Here is a 16,551-nt window from a genome sequence, read left to right as displayed (position 1 = left end):
GAAAGAGATATCGTTTTAAATTGGTAGCTAATTTAAGTTATGACTGTCAAACTAAGTTTAATTGTTTATAATCATAAAGATATATATTATGATTGCGTTTGTTTGTTTATTGTTTTGTTTTATTGTGTTAGTTTATTCAGATGCTTTTGATTATTATTATATTTTCTTATAAAGTTTTAGTTTAGGTATATATTGATATTGGTATTTGTGTTTTGTTTGTATTTGCGAAGTTTGTGTGTGTTTCCAACAGATGTCAGAGGCGGTAGTTTGTAGTTAATATAATGATCGGGTGATACGGTACCAAATGTCCTTGTTGAATTTTTAAAGTTTGTATGTGTTGCAAGATTTGAGATGGCAGCTTTTTAATTTGTTGGTGTTGAGTGACTGTATAAGTGTAGACGAGAAATTAGTTGTTAATTTCATGTTGATTTTGTGTTTATAAAGATGATTGCGTGAAAAATTTATTGCTTTAAATAGCGTTTTATGTTCTGGTTGTGTGTGTAATATGTATATGTTGACAGGGTGCGCTTTTATATCGTCGTGAAGTTTGGACGATACCATTTTAATAATTGCGTATTGTGTGTCCCAAATTTAGTAGACAATGATTGTACATGTTACTTGTAAATATTTTTAAACAATTATTCTTATGATAATTTTAATGTGTATAGGTGGATGTCCCAGATTTGGTTGATGTTTAGATAGGTTTCCAATTTTTCTTATGGTGAATATGATGTATTGCTTGTATAAATGATGACGGGAAATATTTGTTAAGTTGATGTTGATTTGTGATATATAATGTAATGTAGTGAGTGGCATTTCCAAGTTTGGTAATTTGATCGAATTTTAAAGTTACTGTTTATATGTGTAAAAGTTCAGCGGTTATTTAATTAACTGTGTAATTGCGATTTTTAAATTGTTGGTTATTGGCATCTGAATATTTTAGTAGAGTTTAATATGTTTTTAAATTTGTTATGGTTTGATGCAGAGAAGATCGAAAAGTATTTTAAGTTTTGGCAAGATATGAGCTAGTATTCTTACAATAGTTGTACATTTTAACAAGTGAGAATCAAATCTGAATTTAAAATTGCATCATTAATTGACCTTTTTGAATGTTAACGTAAACGTTAATTTAATACATGTTCAGGTTGCAGAGCGTTTAGTATGTCTTAAAAGGTACAATATTAACTAAAGTTGGAGGAATTCCAGGTTCCACCGGGATGATGATGAGCAGCGTTTGTATTTTAAAAAGGTAGGAGTCCAGATGCGAGCGATGATAAAGTGTGGCAGGTTAGCATGTTGAACGGTTGGTTCGTGTTGTTGCGACTGCGATTTAAAGCGGCTTTGTGAGTTGGCGGGAGGCAGCAACAGTGGCCGCCCCAGTCCATTACTATTTTGGTGAAAGTATCAAATACCAAGAGCAGGAACCGTTCGAGACGACGAATGGTAGAGCTTTAGATGGTGGTCTTCGGGTACCTGAGAAGTCGGGAGTGTTATTTTCTTTTTCTGTGATAATTGTGCAATATTGAATCTTTTCTCTTTTGTTTAAGTATATTGATATTTTATGTAATTTTTTGAATGCAATTGTCTTTACGCAAATTTTTAATGGGAATTTTACTTTGTTTGATTTAAGATGTAATATATTTTCTTTTTAGACTGATTTTAATAAATTGTTTTGATTGTAACTATATAATTTTAAATTCTATTTCCAGAAATTAGGAGTAAAGAAAAGATATAGCGAGAAGAAAAGAGAGAAAAGAGACAGAGAGCCCAGAAAATAAATTAAATTGAAAAGTTTAAAAATTGACATGGCCCTGACCAAGGCGCGCTCAATTATATCGCTGAAAACAGTGCAGCATATAGGAGCACGAGTCAGCCAGGACCACGCACGCTGGGCGGGCATAGGAGGAGCCAAGCATCCATCTGTACTTCACGGAGAGATGTCCATACACGGATCTGGGCCCCTCCCGCCAGGAAAAAATTCCTCCTTCGCCTCCCGAATCCAGTCTGCGAACGGAGAGATTGGCATAGAGGATCCGGGTCTAGGATTCCGCTCAGGCCGCGGGACGTGCACAGTCATCGTACGGACTGAGCAGCCATAAGGGGAAGGAGCAATTTGAAGTTAATATCTGAAAGAATAGAGAGAAAAGTTCAAAGCTAATTTTAGTAAGTAATCGAAAATTGTAATGAATTTCCAAGCTACGTAGGCTACAGATGTTAATTTGTTAATAAAGATTTTAATTATTGTTTCTATTAAAGATTTTGACGATGTATTATGTGCATTTGCCGGAGGCAGCAGCAGCTTAAACAAAAGCTTAAAGCTTTTATATAGTGTCTCCAGATGAAGTGAGAAAAACAGAAGAAGCTTTGGCGCATGCTTCTAATCAGTAGGCACATGCGCAAAGCGAAAATTAACCGAATATACCACTCGCACATATGAAATTTTAATGAAATTTTTATTTTCAGTGTATGACGAATGAAGGCCGAAATTATGTAGCGGCTTTTTTATCAGTGTTTTGTTATTGTAATTGTGCACAAACGGACGGACTGTACATGGTATATTTGATTTTATTGTATGCATATTGCAATTTTGACACTGTATTACATTGTTTTAGCAGCTATTTATTGAATATATTTATGATTTTAAAAGTGTTTGTATTCTTTGTATAGGTTTTAATTAAATTAATTTATGATTTTAGCACTGTTTGTAGTTTTGTGTAAGTTTATTAATTGAGGCATGGTCGAGCCCAGAATAATGTGATTTTTTATTGGCATATCTTTCCCCGGCACCGCACTTGTAGCAATTTAAAGTATTGCATATTAGCCGGAATCGAAGAAAAATATTATAGCGAATGAATCCATGTGAAACGCGTGGAGTAAAGTTTACTCGTTTTGATAATGAAAATTTTTAAACCAAATAGCCGACGCGACCAGCAATGGACAGCGGTTGTGAAGACAGTGTATTATTAAGCATATGCCAATGGCAAAGGCAGCTTAAGCAAAAGCTTAAAGCTTTTGTATACTAGCTCCGGTTGGAGCCGAAGGGGAGGGCTGAAGTGCAATATAGCAACAAAGCAGCAAAGGCTTTGGTACATGCGCCTAAATGATAGGCAACGAATAATAAAAACGAAAATGTATAAGCGAAACTGCAGGCACATATGATGTTAACTGTGGACAAATGCACCGAGTATATATTATTAACACGAATGTATTTTAAGAAATTATTTATTTCAAAGTATGATGGTAGCGGCCGAAATAAATCAGCAGATTTTTAAACATTGTTTTATTAATGTTTATAGGCACAAAGGGACCGAGTCCCATTTTGACTGGCGGTGTAATTGTAAATTAAAGTTGTGACACTTTTTAACAATTTTAAATTTTGTTTACGAATTTATTTAATGTTTGTACAATTTTAAAAAATATTAAGCGCTCGAATAGAGGCATTTTGAGTGTGTAGATTGGTTTTTTCCCAGCAGCAAGGGCACAAACGTGGGCAGCGAAATAGACTCCCACTGTAAGGCATTGTGCCGGCCGAAAAACAATGTAAATTGTTTGTTGTCGATTCTCTCGAACGAACGCACTTTTTAGCAACATTTAATTTGCATATTGGCAAGCACAAGAAAGAATTTGTAAAGAAATTTAATTCAAAATTGACACGTGGAGTGTATACTCATTTGGATATCGAATTTAAAACCGTGTAGCCGACGCGACAAGCATTCGACGATGGCTAAGATGACAATGTATTATGTGCATTTGCCGGAGGCAGCAGCAGCTTAAACAAAAGCTTAAAGCTTTTATATAGTGTCTCCAGATGAAGTGAGAAAAACAGAAGAAGCTTTGGCGCATGCTTCTAATCAGTAGGCACATGCGCAAAGCGAAAATTAACCGAATATACCACTCGCACATATGAAATTTTAATGAAATTTTTATTTTCAGTGTATGACGAATGAAGGCCGAAATTATGTAGCGGCTTTTTTATCAGTGTTTTGTTATTGTAATTGTGCACAAACGGACGGACTGTACATGGTATATTTGATTTTATTGTATGCATATTGCAATTTTGACACTGTATTACATTGTTTTAGCAGCTATTTATTGAATATATTTATGATTTTAAAAGTGTTTGTATTCTTTGTATAGGTTTTAATTAAATTAATTTATGATTTTAGCACTGTTTGTAGTTTTGTGTTAGTTTATTAATTGAGGCATGGTCGAGCCCAGAATAATGTGATTTTTTATTGGCATATCTTTCCCCGGCACCGCACTTGTAGCAATTTAAAGTATTGCATATTAGCCGGAATCGAAGAAAAATATTATAGCGAATGAATCCATGTGAAACGCGTGGAGTAAAGTTTACTCGTTTTGATAATGAAAATTTTTAAACCAAATAGCCGACGCGACCAGCAATGGACAGCGGTTGTGAAGACAGTGTATTATTAAGCATATGCCAATGGCAAAGGCAGCTTAAGCAAAAGCTTAAAGCTTTTGTATACTAGCTCCGGTTGGAGCCGAAGGGGAGGGCTGAAGTGCAATATAGCAACAAAGCAGCAAAGGCTTTGGTACATGCGCCTAAATGATAGGCAACGAATAATAAAAACGAAAATGTATAAGCGAAACTGCAGGCACATATGATGTTAACTGTGGACAAATGCACCGAGTATATATTATTAACACGAATGTATTTTAAGAAATTATTTATTTCAAAGTATGATGGTAGCGGCCGAAATAAATCAGCAGATTTTTAAACATTGTTTTATTAATGTTTATAGGCACAAAGGGACCGAGTCCCATTTTGACTGGCGGTGTAATTGTAAATTAAAGTTGTGACACTTTTTAACAATTTTAAATTTTGTTTACGAATTTATTTAATGTTTGTACAATTTTAAAAAATATTAAGCGCTCGAATAGAGGCATTTTGAGTGTGTAGATTGGTTTTTTCCCAGCAGCAAGGGCACAAACGTGGGCAGCGAAATAGACTCCCACTGTAAGGCATTGTGCCGGCCGAAAAACAATGTAAATTGTTTGTTGTCGATTCTCTCGAACGAACGCACTTTTTTTTTTTTTTTTTTTTTTCGTTTATTATGGCGCACAAGGCCGAGAAATGGGTACAACAAACTTAATCTAAAATTAAATACTAATCCCAATTTCAGCCAAGAGTGTGCAGTGATAGGAGGCAGCGACATTTAAATTTGTCTTAATCCTTCCCTTTTAAAAGAGTGGAGGGAATGCGGGGAGAATCCGAAGCAGTGATGATTAGGTACCCCTTCCCTCTTGGGGGCACCAAATGGTAGGTTAAATTTGTGAGTGTTGTACATAGTTGCATAATAGTATAGTATAAATGTAGTTAAATTTAAATGATACAGTGTGCAATATATGATTACTATGTGATAAGCAGTACATGTTAGATTTATGAATGTTGTGCAATAGTAGTATAATATAGTATATATATAATTAAGTTTATGTGATATGGTGTGCAATATAATGTGATAAGCAAATGCAAGTTAAATTGTGAATGTTGTACATATAGTGGTATAAAAGGTATATAAAAAATAATTAACTTTGTGTGATATGATGTGCAATATTTAAAATTAGTGTGATAGGCAAATGTGATATTTTTAAAGAATTTTAACAAAATATTTAAGACAAAATTTTGGACTTAAGAATAGTAAATGTAGTTTATAAAGTAAAAAATAAAAGCTATTACATTGAGATGAAAAGAAAATTTAAATTGTTTCATTTTGAAAATTATATAAGACAATATTTTGAAATGCGTGTAGCTCAGGCTTTTTAAATGTGAGGTGTAAGTTTAACAAAATAATATGTATGTATGTGTTGCTGGTAACAATAAATGTGGGCTTATAGAATATGACAATGGAACAGTGTTTATAAATTAAAGTAGATTCTAAGTTGGTGCTGCAGATGTTCCGAGGCTGAATGATGTCCAAGTCCGAGGATGTTGTGCCAGTAGTAACGACCTTGTGAGAAGCCGCCGGTTAGTCCATTATAAAAGTTTGGGGAAGTAAAATGAAGAACTAATTAGTGTTTAGTTATATCGAGGATAAATCCAAAGAAACAATAGAGATGTGTGATTTGTGGTAGAGTGTGCTGTTTGATGATGAGTATATTATAAGGTGTGAATCGGCATGAGTGTAGCAATGTGTGCAGAGAAGTGTGTGTAGACGGAATGATGTGTGTGTAGGGTAGGAGTCCAGGACCCAGTGCGACAGGATTAACAAAATGATGTGCGTATAAATGAATTATTTATATTATTGTTTACTTTAAGTGGTTTGAAAAATTTATGGATTAATGATTGATTTATGATGTGCGTTATTAAGGAATTTTGTTGTATTTTTATAATATTTATAAGGCTTGTTTTATGGTATTATGGGCTATTGTTATAATGAATTATGGAACTAAAGATTATTATTATTATATTGGCTTGACAAGTTTATTAAATGAAATGCGATTATTATGAGTTAGTTATTGTGGTATTTAAATTTATGAAATGAAGAAATGTGTAGATGTGTGATTTCGTTAAGTGTGTGTAATTTTTTATTCGATGATGGAATTTTATTTAATGTGTGTTTTGATTAGATGCATGTAATTAATTGTGAAGTTGTGTGGAGATGATATAGTGTTTATTATAGTATGTAGATTTTATAGGCAAAATTATAATTGCTTTGTAAATTTTTTCGGGGAATGTAAATAAGTAATTAAATTGGTGACTAGTTTGTAAATTATAGTGTGTTTTGTTTTAAGTTAATTTTTTGTGGTTTCAAATTTATAAAATGTGGACTTGTGTAAATATGCGTTTCCATTGAGTGATGAAGTTATGTAAATATACGATTTAATTAGGTGTATAAATTTTAAATTGTAGAATTGTGTGAAATAATATAGTATTAATTATGGTATGTGTATTAATGTAAATAATTTATAAGCAAATTTATGTTTGCTTTGTAGGTTTTAGCAGGAGATATAAATAGTTATTAAATGTGTGACTGGTTTATCAATTACAGGGTGTTGGTTTAAGTTAGTTATTGTGGTTTGTATTTTATGAAGTGATGCATTGTGTAAATGTGATGAGTTGTGTAAATGTGTGTTTCTATGAAGTTATGTAAGTATACGATTTAATTAGGTGTATAAATTTTAAATTGTAGAATTGTGTGAAATAATATAGTATTAATTATGGTATGTGTATTAATGTAAATAATTTATGAGCAAATTTATGTTTGCTTTGTAGGTTTTAGCGGGAGATATAAATAGTTATTAAATGTGTGACTGGTTTATCAATTACAGAGTGTTGGTTTAAGTTAGTTATTGTGGTTTGTATTTTATGAAGTGATGCATTGTGTAAATGTGATGAGTTGTGTAAATGTGTGTTTCTATTACGTGATGAGATTTTGTAAATATGCGTTTTGATTGTATAAATGTATGAGTTTAAATGTAAAGTTGTATAAGGTAATATGATATTAATTATAGTATGTAAAATAGTGTAAGTAATTTATAAGCAAATTAATATTTACTTTGTAGGTTTTTTTTTTTTTAACTAACGAGAAGCAGAAATGTCGACGAATTGTCCAGACCATGATGCGTTAATAAATTTGCGAACGTCAGGAATTAATGGAGGAGGATGTAACACCAAGTGTAAGGAGTATGGGCGTCCCTTCCGAGGTCGCGTGTGTCCATAATTTTGCGAACATTGGTTGCAGGGATGAGAGATCCGGGCTCCAGGCAGATGATTATTGTGATAAGATTAAAAATTAGGTGAATTAATTTGTATGTGAATTTAAAAGCCAATATATTTTGTTTATGTTTTGATTATGTGGTGAAAATAAAAAGGTTATATAGCCGATGATATACTTGTATGAAAAATGAATTAGTTATTATGTATTGCGGTATTTAAATGCAGTTATGAATGTTGTGTATGGTTATGGATGATTGATTTAAGTAATTTGTAATATTTACTGTATAAATGTTTGTCTATTTGTAGCGAGGTTGGGTCCGAATTTCCTGCATCAAGGCGTTTGAGAAGTATCGTTGGGATAAATATATCCGCAATAAATCTATATTTGTCCCGCGTTGCAGCAACATCCAACAGGAAGACAGCAGCCCTGCCATATAACAAAATAGGTGATTGGAACAGGTCACCAAGATGATTTCCAAACTGCAGACAAGATGACAGTAATGTGTACAATCTGGGTCACACGTTGCGTCCAGAAGCAGCATGAGTAATGGCCATTTAGCCATCATTCGATATGAATCCAAAAATTGGTGTGGGGACACATAGCGGCAGACAGATCCATGGTGAAGAGCGCAGTATATCATCACAGGTAATACGCAGCGAAAGTTATTTCAAGGCTGAGAAGTCGGAATAATTAGTATTTGGTTAGTAGAGAAGAAAGGCACGTTACCAAATTAACTGGAGAGGTGTGGGTCAGTGTAGCAACCGCACACCCGCACAAAACCAGGCAGTCCCGCAGACGCCAGGTGTGACACCGCTGAAGAGGGACACGTGGCCAACCTAAGCGACCAGTAGCATGGACAAGCAGCTGAGCTAGCTGACACCTCCAGCCGCCGCGACCAAACAGGAGACACGGCCCCCACAGCAACAGGATGACACCAGGCGCGCAAGGACACTTGGAGAAGAAAACACGGCACTATAGAAGCAATACGACAGAGTACTTTCTGTTAAGATTTTCTTTAATTGAGATTATAAAAATTTGTTTAAGCGCAGCGAAAAGCACATTCGTGTCTAGTATGAATAACCCGACTGAGGGTTGAGACAGAAAACATAGGCTATTAAAACTGGATTCTGGGTGTACCAGTGGAAAACTGCCGTTAAAAATAAAGCTCATTAACATAAAGCTCGAAAGACACACTCAAATTGAGCAGAATTAATTTATTAGAGCGGGGCTTAAAACACTTCGCTCATACTGATAGGTTACTCTTTGACAAAAAGAGAAAAATATTATAAAGAATAGATAAAGAAAAGAGAGTATATAGGTTATTCATAGTGATAAAGAAGAATTATAGACCCAGGAAATAGAAGAGTTTTGAGCGACCATGGCCAAGAAGCGCTCATTTATATCGCTGCTCGAGGCAGCATATCAGAGCACCAGTCGGCATAAACGCCCATAGATGGTAGAGGGGCGAAGAAGGGCCCAGAATCCAACTGTATAGAGTAAAAAATTCACACCATACACGGGTCTGGGTCCCTCCAAGCACGAAAAACCTCCATTAGATCAAGGAGCAACATGAATCGAAGACATAGTACAAGGCTATGAAAAGAAATTTTTCGAAGCATACTATGTGATTTAGTGAAATTTAGATGCAAGGTAAATAATTTTGGTATGAATAATAAAATTAAATAATCAAGGATTGCAGGTTGCTCAATTGACTATAGGAAGTTTAACAATGTTATGTTAAACATACTAAAATGTAGGTAACATAACAAATTTTTATACAAATACATGCCGCACAGAACCAAACTGGCCAGCAGACAAGATCAGGCGACAGAAGTTTAAGATAGGGAAAAAACATACTGGCAAAATCGAAGTTCTGTAATAAATACAAAATAATTGTTGGACAAGTTCGCGACTGAGACATGATGTGCACAGTTACCATGCAGTCGGCGAATCTAATCCACAATAATTCGGCGTATAAGTATACAAAGTTTATCAGAATTTAAATTACTGATGTAGTGTTGCCGTGGTATACACCGGCACTCCACACGAGACAGAACAACGTAGACAATGCGTAAGAACATAGGAGCGAAAAGAATGTCAACACACCGTATTTCAGAGCGAAGAAGAAGGTTGGCGGTAAATTTGAAAAATTCTGAGTTTACTTTAGATGTAGAAAAAATCGAGTTGATAAAGGAAATACTACATGAGATGAAAAAATTAATTAATTAGAGTTGTATTTGTATAATTTATTTAGTAGCTGCAGAGAGTTGCAATAAAAATATTACAATAAAAAGTTGCCCGCGATGAAAAAAGGGGAAATGAAAGCTCTGACTTGTAAGCGTGTGAAAAGAACGACAGTACTTTAAATAAGGGAGACAGAAATAAGACACTCGTGAGAGAATAAACGGAGAGCATTTTAGTATAAGAGTTCCAGCAAGCGTGTAAATAGGTGAATGACCTAGGCGAGCGTGAATTGAAGCTAGAAAAGTGGGATAGGTCAGTAATGCGCCTCATATACGCAGTGTGAATAATAAAGCAAACATATGTTAAAAGCTCTAAGGCGTGTATATCAGAAAAGTGCTTCGTATGCGTAATGTAAAGATGTGTGTGTAGTACGTATGCAGAACCCATTGAGCGCAGTATTGCAGTGCAGCATGTATACTACTAAGAATAGCCTACTTTATGTAGTGGCTGTTTAGTTTTAGTAGTGGTCAGGTGGACAGATAAGTAAAGTATAATATATTAATTGTGATGAAAGTAACTATGAAAAATAATAAGAAAGTATTATCAGATTTATACACCGAAAGTGTAGAAAAATGAAATTATAAAATTTCATGTAATTAAATAAACGTATAGATGTAATTATACCATATATGTATGCTTAATGCATAATAAGAGTATAAATATAATAGGAAATGACTGATATAGAGAATTTATTGGAAAACATTGGGTGGAGGGACTCTGTCTGATAAATTCTTAGGTCGATAGCGATTTGGTGGACCATTACCAGGTGCTAAAGAAAGTAATCCCCGAACGAGGACATTTTCATGCGTACGAATTTTTTCCTTATATCTGCTCGCATGGAGATTAATTTGATCCCAAACCGTAGCAATGTTAAAAGCATTGTGAATATCGGAGTTTCTCACGAATGGAGTAGCGTTTGTACAGCGACGTAAAGTAGAATTTTGTATAATTTGAATTTTTCTAATATGAACATCTGCGGCACAGCCCCATAGTTCAATTCCATATTTGTATGATGGCGCAATAATCTGATTATAAATAAGCAATTTATTTCGAATGCTGAGGCGAGAACGTGAGTTTAGAAGCCAATTATATTTACGTACTTTAGTTATAAGTGACGATCTAATAGTACCAATATGACTGTTCCATAATAGTTTTCTATCTAGTTTTAAGCCCAGATATACGACTGATGATTTCAATGGTATGACTACATTATCTAATCTTACGTCGGACATACGGAGATTCCGCCATGTAAAGTGCATGTGGGATGATTTCCTACAGTTTATCTTGATATTCCAAGATCTTGCCCAGTTGGAAAAGGTGACGAGGAAATTATTCATTAGACTGACGCATACAGAAGCATTAGCGTCGCTGAATAATATTGCAGTATCATCCGCATATGTGGCAATGAGTGATCTACTACGACAAAGTCTAGGAAGTTGCGGAGTTGGCATGTCACTAACAAAGACATTATAGAGGGTAGGTGCGAGGATGCTTCCCTGCGGGACACCGGCTCGAATTTGACGTACAGATGAAAAGCTACCCCTCTCTTTAACACAGAAGGAGCGATTTGATAAATAGGAAACGAAAAGCTCGTATAATGATTGGGGCAATATCGCTTTTAGTTTAAATAGAAGGCCGTTATGCCACACACGATCGAATGCCTGTTCAATATCAAGAAAAACAGCCGAGGTATATTGGTAACGGTCAAAAGTACAATGAACATGATTCACAATGCGATGTACTTGCTGGATAGTACTATGCTCCTTACGGAAGCCAAACTGGTGATCAGGTATAGTATTACTAAAATCAAGAATATCGTATAATCGGACGGACATGACAATTTCGAATAGTTTGGAAAGAGCGGGTAGTAAACTAATAGGTCTATAGTCTTTTAATTGACTTAGGGAACGACCAGACTTGGGTATCATGGTAACAGCTGCGCATTTCCAGCATGATGGAAAATATCGCAGCCTCAGCATGACGTTAAAGAGTTTAACTAAAAACATGATAGCCCTTTGAGGCAGGCAACGTAAAATTTGGTTAGTAATATTATCTAAGCCGGGGGCTTTTTTGATCTTTAAACTTGCTATGTGATTTGTTAATTCAGACGGACTGACATGACGGATGGGAACGGGTGATGCAGTTACAGCAGAGTTATCATCGATTGTATTTAATACATGTTCTGTTTGCGCACTAGAGGCAAAATCTAATGGAGTGAAGCGAGCTTCCAATTCGTTAGCAAAAGCCTCGGCAACTTCCAAGGGCGCAGTGCACCAATTGCCAGCGGCATCCTTAATAGGAGCGACCATATGAGGCTGTGTTTTAAGGTGTTTAGTGGCGCGCCACAGGTTAAAACCACCTTTTTTGGACGGATCGGCGTTTTGTAAAATAAAATTAAAGTGATCCGCTCGAATTCGTCTAAGGAAGTTGGAAAGTATGCGTGAAACAAATAGCCAATCCGATTTGTGAACTGGAGATCGAGAGCGAATATAAAGTTTTCTCAATTGACGTTTTAGGCGAGCCAGCTCGAGGGCTTCGGCTTTTAAAGGAGGCCGATAAAATATTTGATGAGAAGGGAACGGGCTATAAGTCGGTGTGGCTGCGATGGCACAAGAACGAATTTTTGCTGTAAAAATGTTAATTGCATCCTCTATGTCATTAATTGTATTGATGTCCATGTTTAAATGGATACAATTATTGAGAAGAGTTTTGAAGTTTTTAACATTGGTATTTTTTGTGAAAAGTTTCGAGTTTGCAGTTAAATCAGTATCTGGGGGGAGAGATATTGATGACAATCCAAATTTTAAAGTGGCAATGAGTGGGAGGTGATCACTTGTTAAATCAAAGTGCCTACTGATGCTCATTAAGGAATGTGGAATATCTCGAGTTACAGCAAAATCCAATACAGACGGTGTAGCGCCACTACGTGGAAAATGAGTGGGCTCGGCTGTAGAAAGAATATTTAATCTTTCAGAAGATAGAATAATGTCAGCTAAAGCAGAGCCGCGCGGGCAGCTTCGAAAGTTGCCCCACAATCGGTGTTTGGCATTCCAGTCGCCTCCAATGAAAAATTTGTCGCCAAGTTGGTTAAAAAGTGTTGAGAAAAACAAATGTGAAACCAATTGATTAGGTGGCCAATAGCAAGAGGCAATAGTGATAAAACCGATGTAAGTATTTATTACAATGCGGCAAATATGAGAGTGCTCTTCCGAAATTGGAGGGAGAGGCTGATAAGGAATTTTATTAGAGATAATGATAGCCGAACCACCAGCAGCAGACCGAGTATTTTGGTTAAAAGCGAAAAGAAGATCATAGCCAGGAATCGAAGTTGTAATGTTAGAGGAGAGTTTAATCTCCGAAATTAACATGATGTCAATCTTGTTGCTTGTAAGAAAAAGTTCAATATCGTGGAACTTGCGGCGGATGCCGTTTGAATTCCAAATTGACAATCTGATTGTGTTATTCATTGTGGTTGGAAAGCGAGAGAACCAGCTGCTCCATCCTGGCAAAGGAGGCCTTTAGCTGATTTTGAAAGCAGGTAATTTGATACTGCATGTAATCAAAGCTGTTCGAAACGTAAGTTCTGAATTCTTTTTCAGGAAGATTTAAGAAGTTTGTAGTAGGAGACTCGGTTTGGAGACCGTCTCTCTGGTTTGAGGCTGTGGGGATTTGCTGAGAGCGTACCGTTTGTGAAGTTGAAGGGATATTTGCAGTTTTTCCCAGTATTCTTGGAATTTTTTCCCCTTGCCATTGGGACGGAATATCCGCAAGAATATGTTTGGTACTAAGGGAGCGTACCATGTCGGCATATGTTGTAGGCTGCGCTACCGGCTTTTTAAGGCTGCCTTCTGCTGGTGGAGTAGGGTTTTTTTTAACGAAATTGGTAAATTCCGTATTGAAAGATCCATCTGCTGTTTCAATATTTTGCCTGGCCTTTGATGGATTGGGCGGAGGAGGAAAATCGGCCTGTCTAAGTGGAGCTGATGCAAGTTGCAGTGCACGAGTTCGAGCCGGAAGCTGATGGAATTTGTTACGTCTGGCTTTTAGTGCCGCTAAAATAGGGCAACCAGAATAATTGGCTGTATGAGAGCCTTTGCAATTAGCACATGTGGGAAGTGTATCAATGTGTTTTGTGCAGGTGGCTGACAAGTGGTCATTCCCACATTTAACACACTTGGGATTATGTTTGCAAAATTTTGCGGTGTGTTCAAAGCGTTGACATCGCTTACACTGCGGTATATCAAGGTTTTTGTTTGTTGCCTCAACACGGACAATATAGTTACCAATGTTCTTGATTTGGAAAATTCTCTCGTTTTTGGGAGTGTTAAGGAGATTAACAAAAAACGCATTTGGAGAGAATTTCACAGCCTGATCAGGTTTGCGTTTGTCAACAAAGGTAGGGTTGTGAACACTCACTATATCAAAACCCTGATCAGTTAACGAGTCAATTATATGTTTAGGAGGGGTAGCACGCGGTAAGCCTCTGACGTACACACGAAGGGGCCTGAGTTCTTTTGGCTGATGGGTGTGATACCGAAAATCATTAGCATCAAGAAAATGAATAATTTTCCTGTATTCGTCAGGAGCCTTGGAGTGCACCCAAACATTGCCCAAAGTGCCCATTTTTAAAAGAAACATGGTCGGCAATACCACATTTGATAAGGAAGTGAGCAATATTGAGGCATCATCGCATTCTACCTGAATGGGTGGGGGCTTTCCAGAGAAAATAAGAGCAAAATTTGGCTTACCCTGGTTCTCCAAGTCGGACTGTGAGGGAGTAGGCTCCGCAACTTCATTTTGTATAGAAGTATGCTGGTTTGGTGGTGTAGTAGGAGGAGCACTCGAGCCTTCCATATGGGACGAGTCACTGTCAAGGTCTCCCTCGTCACTTTCCAATTCAATGAGGTCTGGCCTGGTTTGATCCTGGGCATCGCGCCTTTGAGTGTCGTGCTGAGCGGCCCTTGCCGAGGCAGAGGTACGTCGCACAGCAGCACTGGAACGGACGCGTCGTGTTTTTGGCGAAGTATGGGGTGCATTGGCACGCTTATAAATCGATGCCGTGTTGCTACCCAGGTTTGCCGCCTCCTCCACAGATGGATTATAGGGCTTGACGGGAATATGGAGATCACCTGAACGCCGAACCACGGTTGTGGAATTAATAACTGGGTGAAAAACCTTCTTTGGAGTAGAACTAGAAGGTTCATGTTTACTAGTGTCCTTCTTTGGAGATGGTGAAAGTGAAGTGGGCTTGGAACTTCCGGCACACAAGAGGACATTAGAAGTAACCAAGGGAGGCCCCTTTGGACTTCTTTTAGGCTTAGCCGCCGTTAACTTGGATCTATCTTGATTCATCTTTAGAAAAAGGAAAAAGTATGGAGATTAGTATAGAAAAAATTTATTTAATGGTCAAAGCTTAGAGTCGAGTTATTCATCGGATAATTAAATTTGAAAAACAAGGATGACACTGTAGTACTAACCCTAATGCTAAGGGCCACACCACGCAAGAAGAAAATCCACCACCGGGCCCAAGCACGTGCAGAAGTATGGCCACAAACAGCGCGAACTTACCAGACCTGACCCACAAAGGAGAAACAAATCCAGCATCCACGCACTGCAGCAGCCAGAAAATCGACACGGCCAGAATAACCAGGCAGGGGAAAGTTCAAACGCACGGGCAGCCAATGCACAAGATCAGACAGAAAGTCAAAAAAAAAAATTTTTGTCAAAGCTGTGGAAAAGCTGTGAAAAATTTGAAAAATAAATAAAAATTAATGAATAAGAATGAAAATAAATAAGAATGAAAATAAATAAGAATGAAAAATTAATGAGACAAATGAAGGTCAAGATAGATGAAGGTCAAGACACAATAGGTCAAGACAAATCAAGGTCAAATCGAAAACACGTAATGACAGTATAGGCACGCACTCACACCCATGCAATCCTACCAACACTAGTGTAATACTGTTGAAAAGGGACACGTGGCCAGCCTAAGCGACCAGCAGCATGGACAAGCAGCTGAGCTAGCTGACACCTCCAGCCGCCGCGACCAAACAGGAGACACGGCCCCCACAGCAACAGGATGACACCAGGCGCGCAAGGACACTTGGAGAAGAAAACACGGCACTATAGAAGCAATACGACAGAGTACTTTCTGTTAAGATTTTCTTTAATTGAGATTATAAAAATTTGTTTAAGCGCAGCGAAAAGCACATTCGTGTCTAGTATGAATAACCCGACTGAGGGTTGAGACAGAAAACATAGGCTATTAAAACTGGATTCTGGGTGTACCAGTGGAAAACTGCCGTTAAAAATAAAGCTCATTAACATAAAGCTCGAAAGACACACTCAAATTGAGCAGAATTAATTTATTAGAGCGGGGCTTAAAACACTTCGCTCATACTGATAGGTTACTCTTTGACAAAAAGAGAAAAATATTATAAAGAATAGATAAAGAAAAGAGAGTATATAGGTTATTCATAGTGATAAAGAAGAATTATAGACCCAGGAAATAGAAGAGTTTTGAGCGACCATGGCCAAGAAGCGCTCATTTATATCGCTGCTCGAGGCAGCATATCAGAGCACCAGTCGGCATAAACGCCCATAGATGGTAGAGGGGCGAAGAAGG

General features: G+C 36.9%; 1 protein-coding gene across 1 annotated transcript; it reads right to left on the bottom strand.

Annotated features, from left to right (window-relative positions):
• Positions 1-5,772: 5,772 nt before the first annotated feature.
• LOC115629985 (flocculation protein FLO11-like) lies at positions 5,773-15,490 on the bottom strand. The gene is made up of 4 exons (XM_030526608.1): positions 15,404-15,490; positions 14,675-15,278; positions 7,963-8,355; positions 5,773-5,972 (listed from the first exon to the last, which is right to left on the bottom strand). The coding sequence occupies exons 2-3, from the start codon at positions 15,276-15,278 to the stop codon at positions 8,345-8,347; spliced, it is 615 nt and encodes a 204-aa protein (XP_030382468.1). The 5' UTR covers positions 15,404-15,490; the 3' UTR covers positions 5,773-5,972; positions 7,963-8,344.
• Between the last annotated feature and the right edge of the window lie 1,061 nt (positions 15,491-16,551).

Source organism: Scaptodrosophila lebanonensis, unplaced genomic scaffold (genome assembly GCF_003285725.1).
Source record: "Scaptodrosophila lebanonensis strain 11010-0011.00,11010-0021.00 unplaced genomic scaffold, SlebRS2 tig00000195-arrow-arrow-pilon, whole genome shotgun sequence".
Taxonomy (NCBI): Eukaryota; Metazoa; Arthropoda; class Insecta; order Diptera; family Drosophilidae; genus Scaptodrosophila; species Scaptodrosophila lebanonensis.
This window is presented reverse-complemented; position numbering and strand designations above follow the sequence as displayed.